Source organism: Bos javanicus, chromosome 2, assembly GCF_032452875.1.
Source record: "Bos javanicus breed banteng chromosome 2, ARS-OSU_banteng_1.0, whole genome shotgun sequence".
Taxonomy (NCBI): Eukaryota; Metazoa; Chordata; class Mammalia; order Artiodactyla; family Bovidae; genus Bos; species Bos javanicus.
In genome coordinates, this window is record NC_083869.1 from 85,634,704 (window position 1) to 85,661,023 (window position 26,320).

At 38.0% G+C, this 26,320-nt stretch overlaps 1 protein-coding gene across 10 annotated transcripts in view; it reads right to left on the reverse strand.

Annotated features, from left to right (window-relative positions):
• Positions 1–805: 805 nt before the first annotated feature.
• ANKRD44 (ankyrin repeat domain 44) overlaps positions 806–26,320 on the reverse strand; it is a 310,935-nt gene continuing 285,420 nt past the window's right edge. For 7 of the 10 annotated variants that reach the window (XM_061380553.1, XM_061380516.1, XM_061380505.1 and 4 more), the window contains 11 exons: positions 25,752–25,953; positions 20,436–20,523; positions 18,393–18,510; positions 17,082–17,298; positions 13,469–13,556; positions 12,802–12,885; positions 11,645–11,790; positions 10,617–10,699; positions 8,555–8,637; positions 7,390–7,481; positions 806–5,072 (listed from right to left, as the gene is read on the reverse strand). In XM_061380553.1, the coding sequence (XP_061236537.1) occupies positions 4,825–5,072; positions 7,390–7,481; positions 8,555–8,637; positions 10,617–10,699; positions 11,645–11,790; positions 12,802–12,885; positions 13,469–13,556; positions 17,082–17,298; positions 18,393–18,510; positions 20,436–20,523; positions 25,752–25,953 (1,449 nt within the window). In that variant the 3' untranslated portion in view covers positions 806–4,824. The remainder of the gene's footprint in view (positions 5,073–7,389; positions 7,482–8,554; positions 8,638–10,616; positions 10,700–11,644; positions 11,791–12,801; positions 12,886–13,468; positions 13,557–17,081; positions 17,299–18,392; positions 18,511–20,435; positions 20,524–25,751; positions 25,954–26,320) is intronic. The other 3 variants (XM_061380569.1, XM_061380561.1, XM_061380575.1) reach the window with 1 other exon arrangement.

The window sequence follows — 26,320 nt, forward strand, 5'->3', positions numbered from 1 at the left end:
GTGGGTGCCACCACTACCTAAAGGAGACCAGTCCTGGGTGTTCTTTGGAAGGACTGATCCTGAGGCTGAAACTCCAATACTTTGGCCACCTCATGCGAAGAGCTGACTCATTGGAAAAGACCCTGATGCTGGGAGGGATTGGGGGCAGGAGGAGAAGGGGACGATAGAGGATGAGATGGCTGGATGGCATCACTGACTCGATGGACAGGAGTTTGGGTGAACTCCGGGAGTTGGTGATAGACTGAGAGGCCTGGCGTGCTACGATTCATGGGGTCGCAAACAGTCGGACATGACTGAGCGACTGAACTGAACTGAACTGAACTGAACAGGTTTCTCCTTTTCTGATATATGTGATCTGTAGACTTTATTATATAGATTACATTATTATATAAATAATTATATATTATTATTAATCACATTTCTCCCTCTTACTTCAGCTATAAGAAAATTTAGACCAAACTCAAATTTAGTTATAACCACTGCATTAAATTTAGAATTCCTGTAGTTTGAGTTCTGTTTTGTTGTCCTAATTTTCCTGTTTCCAGTTTATCACATCTTTTGTTGCAAGTCAGCTTAACTGCTTTATAAAAAATGTTGGCGGCATAAATAGGTAAAATAAACATAAAATATCTGTCTGAAATATTTTGCTTTAATTGTGATTATATAAACAAAAATAGAAAATATATCTCTATCTTGATTATTTTAAAAATTTAAGGTTAATTTGGCTTTAGTAGGGGATAAAAGTTTAAGTTAGCAAAATAATTGGCAAAATTAGCATAACTGGAAAATTTAAAGACAACACAAATTGCAACAATATTTGTACCGCTTTTATTTGGAAAAATAACCATCTGAATGCATTTCCATAGTATATTACAGTTAAGTACTTCATGACATGATTAGCATTCAGTAGTTGAAAAAGTATTAAACTGTGCTTGAGAAGATTCCAATTGGTTCAAAGTCATTCACTGAACTAAAAGTCATTTCCTCATTTTTATAGTCATGGCATTTACCAGAGTCATTCAACTCCAATTTTCATAAGAAAACATTACAGACAAAATCCCACTGAAATCATCAAACAATATTTTATGCTGTTACAAATATGTTATGCAAAATATAACACTGGCACCAGATTTGTATCATCACGTTTTGCAAAGATATATTGCACATGCTAAAGCATAAAATATATAGACAAAACTACCAAACAAAAGATATTTGCATTGAATTTTTAGGTCACTGCATAAGACACACATAGAATTACATTTTATACACACACTCAGATTGTCACTATCTTAAAATGCTCTTCCCCTATAACACTGACCTATGGTTTATGGTTTTGTAAAAAGAAAGCATTTTAGCACTGCAAAATCAAACATAATTCCTATAGAAAACTTCAGCATCTTCATTTTCATTTCAAAGCAGGTAAAAGGGGAAAGAGGAAAAAAGACACTTTATACATTCAAAGAAAGGCTGAAATGAAAACTCACTGGTATTATATTGCTCTGATAACACTCAAATGAAAAAAAATACAAAACATTTCACAGAATATTTTCAGAATATACAAATATAAAAAGGCACTCTAACTTCGTATCACAAGACAAAAAAAAAGGGATGGGTTCTTCAACCAACACAACAGATAAGCAAACCAAGTTGCTCAACAGTACAAAGATTACTAGTGCAGCAAATCCATTTGATGTTCTTGTCCTAATTTAATAATAAAATAATAAACCCAGCAGCTGTTTACTGCCTAAAGTACCAAAACATATTATGGTGCCCTTTTATTAGTGATAAATAGAAATCCCCTGAGCTATTTACTGTAGAATCATAGCAGATTTTAGGCAATTTGGAGATAGTAATGTATTTACCAAGGATAGGCAGACATGGCAAATAGGTAAGTGCAATGAAACATGATCCCTGTGGCTGTGGTTAAAATACAGTCTAAAAATAACATATTTAGGTAAAAGCACAAAACAACCAAGACTCAATTAAAAGCACAATGTTTTCTGTTTTTGTTTTTCTTAGAAAGCTATGTGGCAAATCTAGTTTTCTAAGAGATGTGAGTGAAAAACACAGAACTCAGTTTTTAAAGTCGTTCCTTAAGGGAAAAAAATTGGTCTTGGGAAGAGGGAGAAAGAGAAAGAGAGTGGGGGAGAGAGATTCAATAAGCAATTCACGGCATGATTTTATTTTGTTCTTTTGTCCTCCTCCTTTCTGGCAATGAGACTGGGGAAAAGTCAGAACGCAGCTCCAGAGATAATGTCGCAGAGCTGTCACTGCCTTGCCGTAATATTTCTTGTTCTCTGTGCTACTCTATAGGAGAAATGGTAAAGCTGCTTCACCATTAAATCAGGCATCGCGTTTCCTGCTTTAAAGGCCAACTGAGCAAGATTTCCATTCACTTCTGGAAAAAGACTCCACAATATATCACGTTTCTGCAGTGTTAGAGCTCCCTTACTTTCAGGGTTTTGGTAAAGGTAAGGTCATTATTGCTCATTAACAATTTATCCACTTTTTCAAAACTCATCTCCAAGCAGACAAAAAGGACAGAGAAAAGAAAGGAACACAACACCAAGAATTAAAAAAAAACAATGGCAGTGGTGAAACAAAAGGTTTCAATGAAACTAATACCAGTTCTTATAAGTCCTTTGAACAAGTTCTCATTTGTGAAGAACCCAACATGAATTTTTAATAAAATCCAGAATATTACAGAGTGAAGACTTTTACAGTTAGATGAAATACATAGTATGGTATCTGTATTCGATCTAGGTATGTTAGGACACTGTTTAAAAAATATCTCACATACATTAAGATAGAAATTTCCAGAGTGAAAATGGAACCCATTATAAAATATTGGAGAGCAGTACTCTAATGCAACATATTTCTGTCCTGTCTCTTCCTCAAGTAGAAAATAGCATGAGCTGGTGATTTGTATTTCTCTTCTTGGTACATGTGCCCACACACTGACAGAGTTTCCTATTAGGCTGCTGGGACCATGAGATTTTCAGCACATTCAGGATAATTTCCGTATCTTTCTTTGGGCCCTCTTTGTGCACATGACCCACTACCCACTTCAGTTTTCATCTCGAAGAAAAGCATAAGGACTGCAGTGTATTCTAAGCTCTGAGCTGGCTACACACAGGCTGAGTCATGGATGTTGTACCTTTTTTCAACCGATGTGGAAGAACCTGAGGGTCGGCTGGAAACCTTAGCAGTGGAATTTCTGGGCTTGCCCTCAGGAATGCAGGCCAGCCCAGGGAAAGTTCTGTATATTTTCCGGCTTCCTCGTTATTCCAAGTAAGAATTAAAAGAGAATAAACAATGGATATTTCCTCGGCATTTGTTTCATTTCAAATAAATACAAACACATATACATCAAAGTATATGAACATTTTCTCTAGTTTGGCAAAAAATTAAGCTGTGGTAAACACATTATTAGTTACAAATGTTAAGCCATCAGCTAGAAATCTGTGTCATAAGAAATATAAAATACAATAAAGACTTACGCAAAAAGATTACATTTTAACTCCATAGAAAAGCTATTTCAGTTCTTACTTCCATTTTGAAGGAAAACAATTTAAATCTTCAATTTTAGACTGAAGCATTTTGGTCCTCGTGTATAGCTGGCTGATGAACTACAGACACAGATAAATACATACATATACATGTGCATGTGTACGTGTGTAATTTAAAGTCTCATTCTTCTTTTTGTACAGCTATTCCAGGTGCGGAGCGGGGTCCATTTGACCTAGAAGCTTTGGCAGAGGAGAGGGAGCAGACACAGTGTTCACTACGATGATTTCATCAGGAAGCAACTTTAATCGGCTTTAATTTCCATTTCACCCATTTTTACATCGTGCTTTCACTTCATTCTTTTTTGGAGTCACACTTCCACTCACTGAGCATGACTTTGACCGAAAAGCTCATATAACATTTCACTACTGATGAACAATACTGATGGCTGTTATGTTTTTAATAAAGTTAGTATTTTGATTTACAGACAAATTAATAAAGGGTAGTTTCATATTTGCATATATCTCAAAAGTTTCGGTGCAATATAATTTTCACCTGAAATGTTATTGAAGTGATTCCGGTTCAATCATTTGGTGAAAATTAGTCACAGGCTTTTTACAGGGAGCACTGGGTGCCATATTTTTGTTAAATGAAAAGAGCAAGTTCAATTTTCAGTGGATTTCCCCCTTCATTTGGCAACTTAAAAATCCTCAAAAAGAAGTTCTGGATATTTCAGTACACTATAGAGAGGATATCACTAGCGCCACCTGGGAAGCCTATGAATAATTGGACTCCCTTAAAAAAGATTATTACAGGCATTATTTCTGAAGATGAACACCTCTACCTTTGGCTTCTAGTAAGGAAGTAAACATCAAATTGAGCAGAGGTTTGAGGCATCTCCTATCCAGCCCTTCCCTCCCTTCCTTGGGGACATGAATGTCACATCGATACACTTTTGAGAACTGAGTGAGTACATGAAAAAAAGAAAAAAAAAATCTCCCTCTTTGTTGCATTATCCCCAAAGAAAAAGAATTAAATGTTTTTTTTTTTTAATTCCATATTTAAAATGAGAGGTAGACTTTCACAGAAGTATCTCAGCTCTAAGGAAAACATGAAACAAAGTAAAACCAAGGCCCAACTGTGTGAGAGCTTTGCCCTACAGCCTAGCTGCCTTCCCTGGGCTTGATTAATTTCTTCTCTACTGGCTTCTGGAAGCTCGGCCCATAATAATACTTGAACACAACATACATCTGGAATTCAAGCTTTGTTCCCTTCCTCCAACATGGGTGATCAAGGAAAAGCTTCTACAGTCCAAAATCAGAAAGTTTCCGAATCAGAATCATTCTCATTGTACCCATCCTCAGAGCCTACATTGTTACTGCACAGGCTAACCATGCTACCCAGGTTGGAGAGGGTCGTCCTGCTCAAACTGTCTTTTTTAAAACAAACGAAGTTGACAGCCGTCATTGTACTGGAAGGAGAAAAAGTCATCATGGTAGCCAGAATGAGGGCCAGGCAGTCAGCCACGTCTTTGTTAGGAGCACAAGCCAGGGCCGGGGTATGACCTGGGCGTAAATGCAGACAAGGCAGTGGTTAGTCCGGGCAATCCAGAAGTGGCGTGAGCGTCCCACAGTACATCTCAAACGACCTCACACGTGGAGATGTATGTCGAGTTAGAAATCATGCCAGGCAAAAGGAGTTACTTCCCACAAGTCATGCTTGGCGTGAGGCTGGAGGGGACCAGGAAGGGGTAGACATTTGATGGAGGGTTTTTTTTTTTTTTCTTCCCCAGCTTACATGACAACAACAAGCACTATATTATCCGGAGTTAGGCAGGATTCCAGTCTTCATCTAGTGAACAGAAACATGAGGGGGGGCGGTGTGTGTGACACAATTCCACAAAAAACAAAAACAGCCACAGGACAATCAGAAAGCTGTTTCCACTTGAGAGCACACACACCATGCGCCTTGGGCTGGGGTCAGGGCACTCTCATTCTGAGAACAATGACTTTCCGTCAGATTAGAGAGGGTGTTGAGAATCAGGTGTCTGTAAGAGTCAGTAACACTGTTTTGTCACTTTATATATACTTTACATGAAGAATGCACCAGGAAGCTGGTTCTAGAGAAATGGAATCATTTGAGTAGATGAGATACAGCACTGGTTGGTTGTGGTGAAATGTACTATCATTTAAAAGAAACTTAAACAGAATTTTAAATAATGTCAACACCACCAGCCAAAGTCCCAAATCCTAAATGTAACAGGTATGGGGAGACTGCTGTGTGCCATGGAGTCATGTCATTCTCTACTATGTGAACTTGATGGGTCAGGTCTGGAAGAGAAAACTATTTCAACACATGAAGCAGGAGCCATGGGGAGGTAGGTGAAGTCTTCGATTCAGTCTACCCTTATTCAACCTTTATTCTATTGGCTGGAAAGGTTTAGCCTGCCCCCTCTCCTGGCTAAACTTTCTACTAACCACTGGCTCATTTTATTCAGAGGCACTGGCTCAAAAATCTTAATTTTTTGCTGTATCATTTGTTAGCACTTGACCTGATTTCTGCTCCCCTCCCCGCTTAACAGACAAGTCCTCTCTCTGGTATGAAGACAAACAAGAATGGACAGATACCTTAACATTCCATTCCACAAAGGTCTGTGATAAGTAATTAAGATTGCAGTGCGGTACAAAATCGTCCCAAATGTTCCTAGGCCTTTAGGGTGTAGCTAAGCTCTGATATAGGCTGTGGTTATACAACCCTAGTGCACTTATTCTTGAGTTTGCTATGGGCTGAACAAGCCCCAGATATGGCAGACTTACACTGCAGAAAGGCAAAACTAATTCATTCTGGTCTCTTGGGTCATTTTGGAGAAAACTCCAACCCTAAAGTATTAATGTATATACATATAGTGGTAATAAGAAGGTGAGGGAAGGTGGGGCAGGAAGACTGAGGAGAAGGAGTAATAGAGAACTTTTCGCATCTCCTACATGAGTCAGGTTGGGGACAGAGCGGGGTACATGCTAGGATAAATGGGGCTGCAAAACCAAAACTAATAGGAGTCAGCTAATGATGTCATATGGCTGCTTACTTCTGAGAAATAGGCATGAGCTGCTAATTCCAATACCTGTAATAAGCAGTTGAATTATGTTAATACATTTTATAATACTTGAATTAAATGCCACAATTAATGCCACATTCAAAAAACTACTGAATTGATAAATATCCAGAAGTTCCTCTTTTGCTCCCCAAAGTTAAAAGGCATGGTAGTTTAATATAATTCTCATACTCATGAGTTTCTAAATTTCTTAGGAAACAGAGTAGAAAGCTTCTGTTAAGAGTTAGTTCATTCAGAAAAGAAATGTGGTATAGATCAGAAGAAGGTTTCAAGCCTAGATGTTCATTTAAAAATTTTTGGATATTCCCCAAATATCCATACTGAAAATACAAGTTCTGATCTGTTCTGCAAAATAATACCTAGAGGTTTGATCTCAGAATGAACTGAAATACAAAGATGTTTTAATTTGAGCCCTTGAGCATGCACCCATGACACATGTGATCCCTAACTCTTCAGCATGTGCAGTTAAAATTTCATTCGAATACCAAGTTGAGTGTATCTAACATATTTCAACCCCCATGCTGAGGAGTTTGAGACCAGCTGCTAACATGACATGCATATGGAAGGCGCTGGTGGACTGCAGGGAGACTATGTGTTTTACAACAACAGACAGGACAAATTATCTTTGTTGACTGCTTACATACAGGGAACTTCCAAGGGAAAGAGAGTTCTCACTGCTTTTTTAAACTAGCTCCTGGCTTTCCCATTTCCCTCTGGCTTCACAGCAGGTGCATTGGCACCTGAAATAATGGCTTACTTTTCCCACTTACCATTTTCATCTACAGCAAGTACACAAGCCCCTTTGGCCAGCAGCTCCTCAACGACCACTTTCAAGCCATTGCGTGCGGCCACATGGAGGGGTCTGAAAAAAAGACAACACCGAGTGTCAACCGCAATACATATTTGTATGAGAATGTGGCATTTTGAGTAGTCTGTGTAGTTGAAAGAAAGAAAGGACTTGAGAATCTATAAATAACACGAGTATTTTTACTTTTTCAAAAAAGATTTCTGAAGAGCTAAAGATCCAACTGTTCTTCCACATTGGCCCAAATTCTTCTGCAGATATTATTGTACAAATATTTTACACCTCAAGCAACCTTAGTGACAAGTCACAGGGAGCCAGAGAAAGAACTCAAGTTCTGGTGTGTTTTCTAGAAGGTTCTTTACCCCTTGCTTTCTACATCAGTATTTGAATCACTGTTTCACACAGTTAATCAATATGAAATCAATATGACTGATGTCATTATCATCCATATACATAATCTTAAACCTTGTTATTACTAAAGGCATGAAAGGAAGTTTTATTGAATTTAGAATATCTTAAAGAATAATGTCAAACAATATATTCTGCTATTCTGCTTAAAAATCTTAATGGAAAAAAATTCTTATATTTCTTTGCATATATATTCTTTGCATCTTAAAATAAATGCAAAGGTAATTTCCTAAAATGGAAAATGAAGCAGCTTTTAGGTCTTTCATGCTAAGGATTACACTGAATTATATTAAAATATAATTAACACAAATAGCTTAAATGCTTCAAACATATTCTGGGAACCTGATTTATAAAACTTGTTTTCCAGTAAGAATACATAAAACTAATACATTTAAAAAATAGTTTATCCTCAAATATGGAGGCTGATAAGATTTTCTAACAACCACTATATTTTTAGTACTACCTTAGAAATATCAGCAAGGAAAAACACAGACCTCACAAAATTCTATGAAGGCATATCAGAAGAAAATTTCTAACTAAAAATGTCTAGCTTGGTCAGCAATTGTAGATAGTGACCATGAACTTCACAAAGGAAAAGCCAGATTTGTGTCTTTCATCACTGCGTCCCCCAACTCTAGCCTAGAACATAGCACATTTTTATTGTTGGTCGAGTAAATGACTATGAATCTGGGACTTAGTCACACTTTAGTAGTCACACTTACGTCTGCAGTGCATTGTTTTTTGCATTAATAAGGCTCTCATCTTGTATCTTGTCAAGTATTAACAAGGCACATTTTTCATGACCCTAACGAAGGAAAAAAAGATAAGTAAATGGAACAGAGATACAGAAATGTCCTGGGGAAATCACTTCAGTATGCTTTAAATTTAACATGTATTCCCTGCCTAATATCAAAACAGGCTATTTTCTGAATAATACATTTTCTTCTAAGAGCAAATGGTTAATCAGCCCTAGATTTTCAAAGATTCTAAATAAGGTGTTTTAGGACTTGACTAATATAAATCTGATCTAAAATATTATAATTTTTACGATAACTTTTAGAATTACTGTCCAGAGAGCTGAAGTTGATGCTATATGTCAGCTAGGTCAGCAGATAAACAGAGAGTAGAATTAGGAGTGTCCTTTAAATTCTTCAACAAAGCTTTTTAAACACAAGTCAAGTCCCATCTCCTTCCTCAAGCCTTCAAATACCACCTCAGTATCCACCTATCACTGGAATTCCCATTGTACCTGTTATCTGTATCATTCATCACTGGCTGCCTTATATAATAGAGTCTTTTCCAGCAAAGGTCATTCTTTTATTCCTCATTCAAAAGATACCTCTATATGTTATGACTAATGATAGTTTAAAATCTAAAGAATTAACTAATAAAATAGAGACCCTTTTGGAACCTCAGGCCCAGCGCCTGGTTAAGGGGTGACCACTTCCTAAACCCTTGACACTCAAAATGTGGCCCAACAGAACAGCAGGATCAGCATCACCTGGGAGTTAGAATATTGACCCTCAAGCCCCACTCTTGGATCTACTAAATTAGAATCTGCATTTGAACCAGATTATCAGGGGATTCATTTGCACAATAAGTCTGAAAAGCATTGTACTTATATTCATGAAAACACCACAACTTGACATGAACTTCAGGAACCTGAGCACTTTTTGTGGTACCCACTTTTTGCGGATCATGAAATGGGAAAATGTAACCAATGAAAGGAATAGCTGAGACTTCTGGTACCACTGGGTACAGATAACACCTTTGATGATACAACGATATTGGAACAAACCACCATCACTGGTGTCAACTAGCATCATATTACAATGCCTTATAAGGGAAACACGTAAACATAATTTTAGAAGTGTCCATGGAGTTTTCATTGTCATGTACTGCTGGTGGAATGTAAATGGTTAAAACCTTATTACAGGGCATTTTGGTCTTAGAAGTGTTCATAGCCTTAGACTCACTAATTTCATATTTAGGGATTTATTCAGATTATTATACTACAATTAGTATTATTTGTAGTAGCATATATTTGAAACAAGGAAACGTTTAACAATAAGGGATGGGTTGAATCAAGGGTAGCACAATCCTAAGGCAAGGTTCCATACATCTTATAAAACACTATAATATATGATGTCTGAAAGGAAGATATTCATAATATATGATTCAGTAATGAAAGCAGGTTATCCAACAGTATGATCCCACTCTCATAAAACCATACATTTATTTTTTTACAGAAGCAGGAACCTTAAGCTATATGTGAACATGATGCTCTTAAAACAAACACACACATTCTTTGCACTGAACTACGTACCAGAAGAAAAGGGAGACAAGAGAAGCATACCTAAATGAATACATTTATTTGCCTCAAAAAAGAGTATTTTTGGCTGTGTTATTACAATGTCTTCAAGCAGAATAAATGAAAACATGTGGAACTGCTTATATTTTAGAAGCCATTTAACTAAGTTCCTAACCTGTGTTTAAAAGCAAAATATGATACCACAACCATGAAGACAGATTCAGTGGCAGCATCAAACCAGATTGTGGCAAGAATTCAAGTGGCAAATTCCCTGAAAAGCATAGCCCATCAACCCATTTGTGTGGGTCTGCCCTTTGCCTCCCCCTTTGATTTCACTGAGAATGACACCATCCTGGGAAAACATACATCTTAATTAACAGCCATGATACACACACTTCTGATGGACAGATTTAGGTATTATTATCATTTTATCATTACACTAAAATAACCATGTTTCAAATCCATTTACATACTTTACTACTAGCCAAATGTAAGGATGTGTTCAAGTCCTTATCCTTCACAGTCAGGTCAGCCTGGGCACTGTTCACCAAAATATCTGCAGAAAAAGCCAAAAGATAGTTACTAAGACTACATGCTAATTACATGCATTTTGAAGAAATTACTACCAAAACAATAATGCTTTTAAATTTGTGTACTCACATTACCATAACTAATATTTTTAAAGAAAAAAGGAACAATTTATTGCCATGAAAGTGAAGGTCACTCAGTTGTGTCTGACTCTTTGCAACCCCATGGACTATATGGTCCATGGAATTCTCCAGGCCAGAATACTGGAGTGGGTAGCCTTTCCCTTTTCCAGGGGATCTTCCCAACCCAGGGATCGAACCCAGGTCTTCTGCATTGTGGGAGGATTCTCCCAAGGATATTGGAATGGGTGGCCTATCCCTTCTCAAGTAGGTCTTCCCAATCCAGGAATCAAACCAGGGTTTCCTCAGGTGGATTCTTTACCAACTGAGCTATCAGGGAAGCCACTTTATTGCCATAGTTGATCTATTCAAATCCAAATTCCATAGTCATTAATTTATTTTTATTTCTTTGGCTGCTCCAGGTCTTAGCTGCAGCATGCATGATCTTTAGTTGAGGCACACAGGACCTAGTTTACTGATCAGGGATCAAACCCAGGCTCCCACATTGGGAGCATGGAGTCTTACCCAGTGGACCACGAGGGAAGTCCCTACAGGCATTAATTTTAATTGTCTTTACAGTTTTGTTATCTCCCAGTAAAATGATTCTATTGTTCTATTTGGTTTCTAAATGTTGACAGATTTCACTGTTATTAATTGACAAAGTCTATCAATAACCAAGTTAACACAGAGTCGGACACGACTGAAGTGACAGCAGCAGCAGCAGATCCGGTGGCTTAAATACAATGTTGGTCTTCTCTAACATGTATATACCGAGAGTATGATCACTTTCCCAACTTTACATGCCTTTGGTTTTAGACAGGCCTAAACTCCAAGTCCACAAGTCAAACACATACCCACGGCACCAGCCTGCCCATTCTCAGCAGCCATCATCAGTGGTGTTTTCCCTGAATTGTCTGCCGCGTTCACTTGAGCGTTGTGTCTCAGAAGAAGCTGCAAGCACTCCACGTGATCAGCAAATGCTGCTGCATGAAGTGGTGTCCTAACGATTTAAAACAGGTATGATGTTAGCGTCCTATAAACTTAACACACTCCCTTTCTATATGTGCCTGAGAAACATGTGCATGGTGTCATCTTAGGGATTTAAAACTTACTGGCTTAGAGAGATGGTGACCAGGTTCCCCCAAAAGCCATTCAGGGTAGACACTGAAGTGTCACCTATGTGAACAGCACCCCTAGATTTGGGGGGTGTAGGCAGTGGTCCTGATAATAAAATCAGCATCTTTACTGACCCTTTAATCTTGAGTTCCAATGACCTCTCTCATCATTGATAAACATACTTTCAAAATTAGGCCTTAGATTTGTAGATAATTGGCTATTTTTAAAAAAAAGCCTACATCATTTAATGTGAATGGTTGGTTTCTTTGGGAGGATAATTTGGCATGATTTATCAAAGTTAAACACTGTGATCTTTGAACTAAAAAATTCCAATTCTAGCACTTTTATCTCCCAGATGCACTTGCTCATGCAAACAGATACTTGTACTAGACTGTTCATTGCACCATTCACTAAAACACCAAAATTCTGAAACAACTTGAATATTCTTCAAAGGAGGACAAGCTGATTAAATTATAACATATCCAGTAAATGGAATAATATGAAGCTTTAAAAAGAATATGGTAAATATATATGTTCTGGTGTGGAAAGATCTCCAAGATATGTTAAAAGGAGAACATTAATATAGAATGTTCTCATTTGTATAAAAAGAATATAAACATATATATTTTTATATATTTATGTAGTTATCTATATACAATATTTGGAAGAAAATAAAAATTTAGAAAGAACAGTTTTAAGTAGTTTTCTCAGTGGAAGAGGCTAGGGCTTTTGGACTAAGAGGATAATTTCTTTATATGTCATTTATTACACTTAATTTTTAAAAACATGTATATATATTACTTTTTCAATCAAAAACATAGATGTTTGGCCACTATGGAGCCACAAAGAAGGCTAAGATTCAACAGACAAGAGCCATGCTCTTAGGATCACTTACCTGCCTTTGTCATCTCTACAATTGACAATACTGGAATCTATGGCCCCGAGTAACAATGATGCACAATTCTCATGATCATTTATTCTAAAATGAAAATAGATTTAAAAATTTAAAATATTGCTCTCTAAAAAATTATATATCCCCTCCTACTCCATCTTTCTATCTTTAATAATCTGATGCATTTAAAAATTTTGATACAAAATTTGAGCAAAAGTTTCATTTACCAAAGAAGAATTTCAACATTACGAAGATTGGAAAATTACCATATATGAAATCTTCCTGGAATAAAATGTCTTTCTAATTATCCACAGGGATAATATTGCTAACCCCAACTTATTTTTAGCATTTGGCAGACAAGCGTGACTACTGATACACCTGAAGAGCTCCTCACATGGTGGGTACTGTTTCTCAGTCCACCCCTTTCTACCGTTTCCCTGGGTGGTTTGTGAGCCACCTTGGAACCACGGCACTTCACAAAAAGCTCCTGAAAAATCATTAACATTAGATACTGCACTTTGATATCAGACTTATTTGCCTTTAGCAGCAAAATGGAATATACTGGTCTTATCTGTAATCTAAAAGCGTTTTCCTTCTGCCAAAAGCCCTTTCCCTAGGTGTGGTTTAAAGAATTCAAGCCACACCATTAACTTCCGGTTTTTCTACTTACATTGCACAGTGCAGTGGAGTGAAAGGATTACCGATAAATGTTCGAAAGCATTTCTGCTCCAAAAGTACCTCTATACAGTTTTCATTACCTGCAAGGAACCAAAAGAATTTAGAGAGCTTCTAACATGAAACTTTGTTTAATGAAATCTATTTTTTCATTAAGTACTGAATTCTGGCCCATGAATTTTCCTGAATTGGCTGAATGATCATTCTCCATGGAATAAAATTCACTAAATGTCAAAATGTTTTTAACTATGTTCATAGGTGTTCTGAGATATAATGAATAAATTAAGCAGTGATGAGAAAGAGACCTCATTTGCAAGCGGAACAATTCTACCATACTCACAGCTCTTAGTAGATGGGTGCCTAACATAGGTATGCCTCAGTTTGTCCATATTTAGAGCAGAAAATTTCCCTTTTACCCAGATGAATAGGTTCACTTAAAATTATGCACCCTAGGGAAGGGAGGAAGATGTGATTGATAAAAAACAGTACTTATCATAGTGCAGGTTAAAGGGCTTTGACTGTAAAACACTAAATGGTATTTAAAAGGGTACCAAGGACACGACTGAGCGACTGATCTGATCTGATCTGAAGAACAGTTCCTGACAAATAGTATGGACCCACTAAGTATTTTTTAGTGAGTAGATGAACAAATGTGAATAATTACTTTCAACAAAATGGCAGGTAGTTTTCAAACCAACTGAATTTAAGTAAGGCCCCAGCTCTGTGAGCTTACTTGTTATGTGATCTATGAGCCTCCATTTCCTACATATAAAAAAATCGGAGAAGGAATACCTGCCCTATTGATGTCACAGGATGATGGGAAATTTACTTGATAAAGGACCTACATGAAGTTTGTGAAGCAATGTTCTCATACAATTGTTAAGGCAAGAAGGTAAAGCTATTTGGCTTTGGAATATGGATTGTTGCCCTGGAAACCTCTTCTTGGCTGAGTTATGTGCTAAATTAGAGCTCTCTTCTGATCTACCCCAGAATTATGTTGATTGAACAATTTTAAGTACTAAAATAAGTCAAACTTTTTTTGTACCTATAGAGAAAAAAAGTGAAACTTTGCTTTTAGGAGGACTGAGAAGTGTATGAAGTAATGAACATACAAATCCCCTAATTTTATGTCAGTTATATTGTTTAGCTTTCTAACTATATCCAACTGTCACTCAAATATTCCCAGACATTTCAACCTCTCTATTACTATGAATTTCCCTGAAGGACCTAGCTTGGGGCAGCACCTACACAAACCATTTCTTGGAGGCTATATGAATCTCAATGTAAAGGTCTGTGTAGGTAGGACTGAGGATCCTTGAATGACTTTCAGTGTTTCAAAGTGCTCAGTGAAGGAGATTCTGGGAAGAGGGGAGCTTAAACCTCCAATCTGGAAGACTACACTGGAAGTGTAGATTCCAGTGGATTGTTTAGGAGAGGCCTGCTCCCCTTCCCCTGCTTGTACCTGGAGAGGTCTTAGAACAGACAGACCTATCACCCCCGCCCCATCCAACTCCACACGGGAGAAAATGTGGTCTGTGGGAGGTTTGCCACCTGCTGTTATAATCAACACTGGCACTCCATCACCCCCCTCCTGTAGGTTTTCCAGTGCTAGATAGATCTTGCAGCTTAACTCACATGGGGCTTAGGGTGACCTTACCCATTAGCAAGTAAATTAAAAAAAAAAAATCACAATCCTCCAATGGCCGGGAGGGAACAAAACCAAACTGCAAAAGTGGAAAATTTGACTCTTACTGAGGTCAGAACCAATGAAAAAAAGAGGATCATAATAAAAACATAATGAAAGATCTTAAACTGATACAGTTAGAGCACCATAAAACTTTTCTGGACCCAATAATCATAGTTTCTAAGTGAAAATTTTAATAGAAGAATTGATTATGGATAAATAAAACAACAGAAGCACAGTAAGAAACATATGGACATGAATTTGCAAACTCTGGGAGACAGTGGAAAAGAGAGGAGTCTTACGTGCTAATACAGTCCACCGGGTTGCAAAGAGTCAGACAGGACTTAGCAATAGAACAACAACAGAACTATATGGGAAAATATTCATATAAGCTTAGAGGTAGGAGATCTTTTTAAGCAAGACTGTAAACCTACATACCATAGAATAAAAAATCTCACAGATTCAACTGCACAAAAGTTCAAAATCTTTACATGGAAAAAGATATCATTAACAAGGAGCAAAGACAAATAGTGAACTGAGAAAAAAAAGTTTGCAACACACATAACACAGAGAGGATTCATATTCTAAGACAAGGTGCTCCTACAAATGTGTGAAAAAAGATAAACCACTCAATAGGGAAAAAATGAGCAATAGATGGAAAAAGTACTTTCCAGAAGAGGAAATGCAAATACATAAATCAGTACACAATTAGACAAGGAAACACAAAATAAAATGAGATACCCTTTTTTTGTCCTTCAAATTGACAAAAATTAAGAAGATTAACATCACCTTGGGCTAACAAAAGCTTTTATTTACATTTGGTGGGGTAAAAATTATGCCATACTAAAGCAGTATGGTATAATTTATTAAAGTTTAAAAATATACAAGCCCTCATCAACAAATTTATTTTATTTGGAAATTTATTATTTTATTATTTATTATTTTATTTGGAAATTTATCTAACAGAATAAAGTACCATGATATGAACATACACACTCCAGTACTGTTTGTAATGAGAAAAAAAGCCTAAAAACAATTTGAATGTTCATCAACAGGGATCTGGTTGAATAAATATTAAATTCTGATATACACACTCATACTCATGCATGTCTATACCTATTTATCTGATATAAAATATTCAACTATTAACAAGATCAATGTATATAGATACATATTTATTTGTAAGGTTATCTGCAATAGAATGTTGAGTGCACAATAAGAAAAGTTATAGAATATTTGTTATATGAATTCTAGTTTTAAAAAAGATGTACATACATATATATTGATTTACATTTTCAAGGGAGAATTATGAAAAATAAATACCAAATTACATCAAAAAGTGAGTTTGGAAATGACTTAATTTTACTTTAGAGGCTTCAGTATTTTTTAAATGTAACAATTACCAGGCATTGAACTTTTTCTACTCAAATAAGTGAAACACAGAATTTTAAATCTCCTCAGTAGCAAGTATAACTAAATAAATGGGACTACGTGACATAAAAATGCAATGCTGAAAGATAAATCATGTGCCTACCAGCTGTCAATTGTGACATTATTACATCATATTGTTTTGGTTGTTTTTAGCTGTATTATTTCAATTCCTTGTAGGATCCCTGGTTATCTCATAGAAAAGAAAGCCTGATTTAAACTAGTTAGTTCATCGGAAGTTCTGATGAGGAGTTACATGTTACTGGTTAAGAAAAAGTGTGAAGTGATTTTTCATTCCAATATGGCATCATGGTAGCCACGGAGGGAAAAATATTTTCTAAAAAAGGTATTTTTGTTTGTTTGTTTTGCAGTATCTGAATGCAGAAAGAGTGGATACCTTGGTTACAGCATCATGTTATGTTCTCACTTCCTTTGAGATCACAGTAGTGTTGGGATAGGAAGTCTACTGGAATCAGTCAAGTGACAATTAACTCACCATTGTAACAAGCCCAGTGCAGTGGCGTGTAGCCTTGGTTGTCTTTGAAAGAACAGTCCTCCTCGGAAAGTGCCATCTGGAGCAGCTCACTCAGCCACGTGGCATGGCCACGAGCAGCTGCATAGTGCAAGGGTGTCCTCCCTCTGGAATCTTTACACAGAATCGACACTTCTTGTTCCAGCAGCATTTGCACACATTCCTCATGTCCCGTCATAATCTGAAGCATCGCAATTAAAAACACAACACAAATCTAAGAAGACTCAGCAAGCAAAGTTGTTGACTAAGTGGGGTTAGGCTCGAAGTAAGTAGACATAACACCCAGGTCTTAAGGGAAAAGACTCTTATCCTATTTCAGAGAAACACCCACCTGTAAATGAGGACAGTAATAATGACCTCATAGGCTGTTGTGAGGACTAATAAGATATGTAAAGGCTCCCGGACTGCTGTGTGGCCCATAGGAAGTACCAAAAAGTACCTAAAATAAGATCTATGATTATGGCATTAAACATTTAGAGTTCCTCTTCTCTTCATTGATCATGGTGGTCAGCACCATCTTTAAATAACAATTTCCTGATTTCTGCTTTTGTTTCATTTAGATTTCTTGATATACTTTAAAAAACAGTTCAGCAGGTGTTTATGAAGAATTACACACAGTGTACTTATTTCAGCAGAGTACATACTTCAGGTGGTAAATGGGCCCACATTGTAATAAAGAACAATTAAAAATAGCATGGTTACTCAAAACTAGGTAAGCATCAGAATAAATTACAACACCTGCACACAATGGAGGATTAAAAAAGATAGGGCAGAAAAATATTTAGTGATATGGACAAAGGTACTTGATATACTATAAGAAAAAAAAAGGTTCCAAATAGCATCTTCAGTATTCTTTTTAAGATTTAAAACAAATCTATATTTAGAAAGAAGATTGGTGATATATATCAAAAAGTGGTTATCTCCAGGAGGTAAGATTACTAGAGATTACTATTTTGTTATTTGTGCTTTAAGATTTTTTTTGCAAATTTCCTATGATGTGCATGCAATCAGAAAGCAGAACCAAGTCTTGCAACAATAGGTGTTCATGTATCTATTATCACAGTCAAACATGGCAACTCAAGAGCAGAACCTCAGAGTACCTGCCATTATTTTATCTTTGCAAAAGATTTTGTAATTTCTTTTTGACTGACTGAGATTAATTGGTTATCTCAGGCAACAATCTTCTTACTAAAAATTCATAAGGAGGTAAAAAAAAAAAGAAGAAACAAGTTCACTACAGAATTGCTTGACTAAAGCTAAGGAAGATGTACATACCCCTCTGTGTAAAGCTGTGCAGCCCATGATGTCAACAGCATCTACATTTGCTTCCTTTTCAAGTAACAATGAAACAGCATCACTGTGTCCATACGCTACTGCAAGCATTAGTGGGGTTCTAGGAAAAGAGAAATTGGGCTTTTATTTTTTAATTAATTAATTTAATTGGAGGATAATTACTTTACAATATTGTGATGGTTTTTGCCATACATTGACATGAATCAGCCATGGGTACATGTGTCTAACCCATCCTGAACCCCCCCCACCACCTCCCTCCCCACCTCATCACTTGGGGTTGTCCCAGAGTACCAGCTTTGAGTGCCCTGCTTCATGCACTGAACTTGCACTGGCCATCTATTTCACATACAGTAATATACATGTTTCAATGCTAGTCTCTCAAATCATCCCACCCTCGTCTTTTCCCACAAAGTCCAAAAGTCTGTTCTTTACATATGTGTCTCTTTTGCTGTATTACACATAGGATTGTTGTTATCATCTTTCTAAATTCCATACGTGTTAATATACAGTATTTGTGTTTCTCCTTCTGACTTACTTCACTCTGTATAATAGGTTCCAATTTCATCCACCTCATTAGCACTGTCTCAAATGCAGTTCTTTTTTATAGCTGAGTAATATTCCATTGTGTATATGTACCACAACTTCCTTATCCATTTGTCTGCTGATGGACATCTAGGTTGCTTCCATGTCCTAGCTATTGTAAACAGTGCTGCAATGAACACTGGGGTACACGTATCTCTTTCAATTCTGGTTTCCTAGGTGTGTATGCCCAACAGTGGGATATCTGGGTTGTATGGCAGTTCTATTCCCAGTTTTTTAAGGAGTCTCCACACTGTTCTCCATAGTAGCTGTACCAGTTTGCATTCCCACCAACACGGTAAGAGAGTTCCATTTTAACCACACCCTCTCCTGCATTTATTGTCTGTAGACTTTCTGATTACGGCCCTCTGACCAGCATGAGATAATACCTCATTGTGGGTTTTTATTTGAATGGGCTTTTAAAAAGAAGATTAAAAAATACTCATCACTTCCAGTGGGAGCATCTTCCTCTCTTCCTTTGTCTCTCTGTCTCTCTCTCTCTCTCTCAGTCTCTCTCCCTTTGTGACAATTGCTTAGTATTTTCTGAGTGTCCCCGATTTGCTCTCTACTACCTGGAACAAGCTATGTGCCTCTGGTCTATAATGACCACATGGAATGGTGGCAGTGGAATGATCAGTATGAGTAGGGCAGAGCAAAGTTCCACCTTAAAATGCTCACTTGAATCCCATCATTTTCAGAACTATGCAGCATTGGCCAAGTATCAATTGAGCAGGGAGTGTGTGTATATAAGAGATGCTCTTGTTTCCATCAGAGCAACTGTGAACTACTTTTATAGTCTTTTACGTTGGATTTCGGTTCAGTATTTCATTTGAACAAAGCTCCATTGCCTTAAAGAAAAGAAGGACAAGTCCAGAGAAAAGACCCAAGTGCTGGGCTCCAGGAGGTGTGGCCCAGTTCTGTCTTCAACATGAACTCATATATCTGGGGTGAGTCACCAGTGCTTTATTGCTCTGCGTTTCCTATTCGTAAGAGAAGACTGGGTGGGAGAACAGGCTAACAGATGGAAAATACTCAGGGAAAAATAACACAAGAAGGATAAAAATATGAAGGATTTTTATGGAGGTGATAACATCTTGAGGTCTGTCCTATTCCATTATTAATTTTAAAAATGAGATGGTAACAGCTTCAGAAGAGGGTAAAAGTGAATAGAAAAAAGGAACAAATGAGAAAATATTTTTAAAAAGCCAAAGAACAAGGGTACATATATAAAAAGTTAGCCCTTTTTCATCAAGATACACACACACACACACATTTTTCTTGGATATATACTCCAGCATAAAGCTACTTCATTCTTCTAGGACCCTCATCCATCAATTTCATCCCAGTATAAACACCAAATTTCAGCATTCAGACCTCCTAGCTGTTTAACAAATTAACTGATCAGTTGTGATTTGAAATGTCAACCCCAGGTGTGAGAACACTTACTGTCCTTTGGCATCTTTCACGTCAACAACTTCTGGGTTGTCTGCAATTTCTAGTAATAGCCGCATACACAGCGTGTGACCATTAATTACTGAAAAAGAAAATAAAGGACATTCTTTTAACAGACCATATAGATCCTTCCGAAATAAAATTTATTTGGACTTCAAATTGGTGGTTTCCAATTCTTGCTTGAAGGCAGGAAGAGAAGGGGACAACAGAGGATTAAGATGGTTGGATGGCATCACTGACTCAATGGACATGAGTTTGAGTAAACTCCAGGAGTTGGTGATGGACAGGGAGGCCTGGCATGCTGCAGTCCATGGGGGTCGCAAAGAGCTGGGACAAGATTGAGTGACTGAACTAAACTGAACTGAATTGTTGCTGATGGACATCCCGTGTCCAGCTAGTGCCAGCTGCTGGGCACAGCTGGCAATACGTCTGTTACCAACCCATCTCCACTTTCTTCCTATCAGGGCACTGTGGTTCTCATCTAACTTTCTTTCCTGGATGCTGTATAGAGGCTTTTTTCCTTAAAGAGGACATCCTTTCTTATCTACTCCTACAGAACCGATCATCTCTCTCCACTTTCTGGGTAACCCTTCTGTTCCTCTAAGAGAGTCTCCCAACTCTGTACAATCTTCCTGTGTCCAGTCCACCTCAAGCTCTTTTTAAAAGAAGGTTAAAGGGGGAGGAGAAGGCAGAGGAGGAGGGAGAGGAGAGCAGGTGAATGAGGGGAGGAGCAGAAGAGAGAAGGAGGGAAGAGGGGAGCAGAGGAGGGGAGGAAGGGAGATGGGAACAGAGTTTGCTTCTTATCCCCATCATTTCACGTTCTGAGGTAGACGTTCTGACTGATGATTAGTGACTTTAAGTCAAACCTCAAGCTGGCAATGTTAGCCATTGGCTCACTGCTGATTGGCACTCCCAGAAGACTCACAGATGGCTCCTCACCCCAGGGGCTGGAGGATTTCTCCGTCTAAGTTCCTCATATCAAAGCCCTTGTTTCTCTGCCTTCTCCCACCCTCTATCACCTCTGCTCCCCTCTCTCTCCCCTGCTGAGCTCTGACTGGGGGCAGCAGGCCCTGCCCCTCCTCACTCAGCTGCCCAGGTGGGAACTGGCAATGGGCAGGAAGCGTGGCCCAAATCTTCCGTTGGCCTTGACTGCCTGGGGTGGAACCCATGGACTCACCCAGCTCTGTGTGCACCAGGCAAGATGTTCTTTTAGGAAGAAGACCCTGGTGTCACAGGGTCAGGAAGCACCTCCCAGGCTGATAATCCCTGGGGTAGGGTACTTTCCTTTAGCTTGTTGAATGGAACCCACAGCCTTGCAAAAGACATGATTTTCTACTCAGGGAGTAGGATGCGAACAAATATATTTAAAATTCTGAACGTGACCTTCTCTCCTCTCTGAACAATAAGAACACCATAAAATACATTGCATTAACCTTGTTATGGTTGTAGAGAGAGAAGGGAATAGATGCAGCTATGTTAGGTTGATAAAGGCTCTTCTTAGAGCTGTGTTTTACAGCCCGTTTTTATTGCATGCCAGTCACGAGAGAAGGCTAATTTAACTACGACACATTTTTCAGGGACAATACATACTAGAATTAGCTCACATTCATCAACACCACTCAAATTAACTACAGGGATAATATCCACATTTTGTAGATCATTGCATTCAGCTAATTCTCAGCAACATCCCATTTATGTACCTCAGGAGGAAATCTTGTAGAAATGTTGTTGCTCTTTTGCTTTTTGTTTTAAAAATTACATTAAGTCTGTTAGCACTGGTGAAATATGCAAGAGGTTTAATGTATGCTTAAAAGAAAATAATTAGCAGAGGACTGATAGCTAAATACTGCAGGTGGTATTATTTTATAATACTCATGAAATACAGCATATTTTGATTGATTCCTTTTTCTATATCAATTTGATATTCTTTAAACTGTTGTTGTTATTCAGTCCTCAAATCACGTCTGACTCTTTGCCATCCCTTGGACTGTAGCACACTAGGTTCCTCTGTCCTCCACTATCTCCTGGGGTATGCTCAAATTCAAATAGTCATAATCATAATAGTTTCGAGGATTTTTATTTTTGCCTAAACTAAAAAAGGGGAAAAATCATCTAATTCGTATCACTCATCCAGTATGAAGGAAATGGCAACCCACTCCAGTATTCTCGCCTGGAGAATCCCATGGACAGAGGAGCTGGGCGGGCCATGGTCCATGGGGTTGCAGAGAGTCGGACACGACTGAAGTGACTGAGCACATCCAGTATGCTGGAGAGCAAACTAATTCCTACAGTAGTATGTTTTTCTTGGGCAGGTGCAGTTGAGATGCTGGGAGGTGGGCGTGTGTAGCTTTTTTGAACTTAGCTAATAGCCCTCAGTAAATATAATTCCCCCTTATTTTAAAAGTGTGGCTACACTAGAATTCTCGGCTTCCCACACACATTTTCCCCCAATTGCCTTCCAGCAAAAAGATGCTACCATTTCCTTTTGCTGCGCCCTGCCAAACCCAGCTTTGTCTCAGACTAGCTCAGCCTCTCCCTGACTATGAGTGACAGTCATTTTTCATGCTGCTCAAAGACCACAACTGTCATTACCACTATCTACGCCAAACCCTCTAAAATCCATCCTGGATCCTGTTCCTCACGGTACTCTCAGGATTTGGAACAAAAAAATTGGCCTCTCGAATGAGCTGCAAAAGATTCTGGAAAAGCAGATTCTCAAAGCACAGGTTAAAGCTTCTGCACAGCAGACATTTTGTGGAGAATAAAATGAAATGACAGCCAGCACCTTCTCAACGAATTGCACGGAGGACACCCAAAAGGAGCGAGTCCTGTTGACCACTAGGGGGCTCCATTGGACTACAGCCTTTATCGCCGTGGCAAATGAATGACAATGATTATTCTTCATTGTTGACCTGTTCACAAGGGCGATTTTCCACAACCAAAATGGGTCCTTTGTAAGTGTCAGGAAGTACTCGGTAACTAAAGCAGGATGCTGGCATTAATAATAGGCAACTTTAAAAGGAGAACTAAATGTAAGCTATATGGTAATACTAAGAATGCCTAGAATACTAAATTTTATAATACTTACAAATACTAAAAAGACTAAATGTAATGGGAAATAAGAATTTATAATTTAACCATACCAATCACTGCTGACCTCATGGCTAAAGTTTTTTCTAGGAACAACTGCTTCCAGATAATTAAGCAACACCATGTTTTTTCAATCTTTGTATTATTTTTCCTCAGTGGTTTGAACATTCAGAGATGTGGATGGCAATGCTTCCACAAAGTCTAACATTCTGAGAAAATTTTCCCAAGTACAAGAATCACAAATCTTTTGAAAACTGTTTTCATTCCTTTGTTTCCTCAACACATCCATTATTTCATAGTGAAAAATACTTACTTTATAATATCTGCTATCCTGATCAAAGGCTATTATCACTGAACTCCTGAACTCAAAGAAAATTATGCCTTAGCTGAGCTAGAAACTCTTCCACATTACCTTGTCATCTGTGTATATGTCTAGAAGTATCTGGACACAGTTTTATTTAATGTGCATTAAAGAAAAATCACAGAAGAGGCAAATTACTTACTTTCTGAAAAATACATGTAGCTTTTTAAGAGACTATTTTTATACCTGATGCATCAAGAATCAGAACAAAATTGTGTTGGTAAAGCAATTATGTTCTAGTTAAAAATAAATAAATACCAAAAAAGGAAAAAATAAGGAGTAAAACAAATATCATATTAACACATATATATGAAATCTAGAAAAATGGTACTGACGAACCTACCTGTAGGGCAGGAATAGAGATGCAGACATAAAGAATGCATTTGTGGACACAGAGGGGGCTGAGAGGGTGGGACAAGTTGAGAGAATAGCATTGACATATATACATGAATGCTTCCCCGGTGGCTCAGAGGTTAAAGCGTATGCCTGCAATGCGGGAGACCTGGGTTCGATCCCTGGGTCGGGAAGATTCCCTGGAGAAGGAAATGGCAACCCACTCCAGTATTCTTGCCTGGAGAATACCATAGATGTAGGAACCTGGTGGGCTACAGTCCATGGGTTTGCAAATATATATTAACATGTGTAAGATAGCTAGCTAGTGGGAAGCTGCTTACAGCACAGGGAGCTCAGCTCGGTGCTCTGTGATGACTGAAAGGGGTGAGGTGAGGGATGGGAGGGAGGCTCAAGAGGAAGGGCACATATGTATACATATAGCTGATTTGTGTTGCAGTACAGCAGAAACTAACACAGTGCTGTAAAGAAACCATACTCCAATTAAAATTTTTTGAAAAAAAATTTTAATTAAAAAAATTAAAGAATCAGAGCAAAAGTGAAGAAGTAACATTTAGACTGCAGAATAACATACTCAGCAGATTGCTATCTGAAAATTCCTTTCATGAAGTAGCTGTGAAGTATCATTAATTTTATGCTTCAAAATGCTATGAGATTTTATTCTATGTGATTTATCTGACGATAACAATACACCTTGCCCTTTTTTTTCCAGAAAGTTTTGTGATTGCCATTGGCCAAAGGTACTGAACACTCTTTTGAGTTAAGAAGGTCAGATGCAGCGTAGAGGATTTTTAGGGCAGAATGATAGATATGCGTGTGTGTGTGTGTGTGTACTCAATCATATCCGACTCTATAATCCCATGGACTGTAGCCTGCCAGGCTCCTCTGTCCATGAGATTTTCCAGGCAAGAATACTGGAGTGGTGGCCATTTCCTTTTCCAGGGGATCTCCCCAACCCAGGGATCAAACCTGTATCTCCTGTATTGGCGGGAGGATTCTTTACCACTGAGCAACCTATGGAAGCCCAGAATGGTAGATACATGTCATTAGACATCTGTTCAAATTCACAGAATGTACAACACCGATAGTGGAACCTAATGTAAGCCATGGACTTTGGATGATCATGTTGTGTCAGTGTCGGTTCATCCATTGTAATGAATATGCCAGTCTGGTGAGGGATGTTGATAATGGGAGAGGCTATGCATGTGTGATGGACGAGGGGTATGTGGAAAACCTCTATACCTTCCTTTTTGATGTTGCTATGAATCTAAAGCTGCTCTAAAAAAAAAAAAGTAGCCTTTAAAGAAGGTCAGAGCCTCTCTGGATGTAGAACACTAATCATTTCTAAATGAACAGAAAGCCAAAAGCACTTTGGAAGAGCACAGGCATATTTGACATAGAAAGAGGATATTTTCAAAATTGGGATGAAGGAAGATGCCGCCATTCATTTACTCAAACTTATAAGTGGGCCACAAAACTAATGTAACCAGACTCCTGACAAGACCTACCTGAGGCATGAAGTGGGGTTCTTTTGGTTACATTGTCTTTCACAAAGATGGATGCACCTTGATTGATAAGTGCTTCCACACATTCCGTATGTCCCTTAAAGGCAGCCAGATCCAGAGCAGTGCGGCCTTTCTCATCCCTGATGTCCAGGTCTACCAGCGACTGCAGAAGGACTTCCAAGGCCTGGTGATGCCCATTGTACGCCTGCAAAGGAGAAACCACAAACTCGAGTGCTTGCTCACCTTAAATCCCACAAGAGTCCATCCGAGGGGCTAAGCCTCCTGGGTCACGGAAGGAGACTACTTCAAAGAGCACATGGCATAATTATTAAAACACAGCTGAAATGAGAACTAGATGGAAAAATTACAATGCACAGACCTCACAGGTACATATAAATCTTTTAATGCTCCTTCTCTTTTGTCAAATAATTTACTCCAAAGGTACTAAATGTATCAATGTATTCTTATATCTATTAATCCAATAATCTAACACAGGTTAATAGCTAAGTGAATTAATATATTCTTTTATCTGTCAGCTCAGTCCTAAACACACTGGTAAGATCTGAATATTT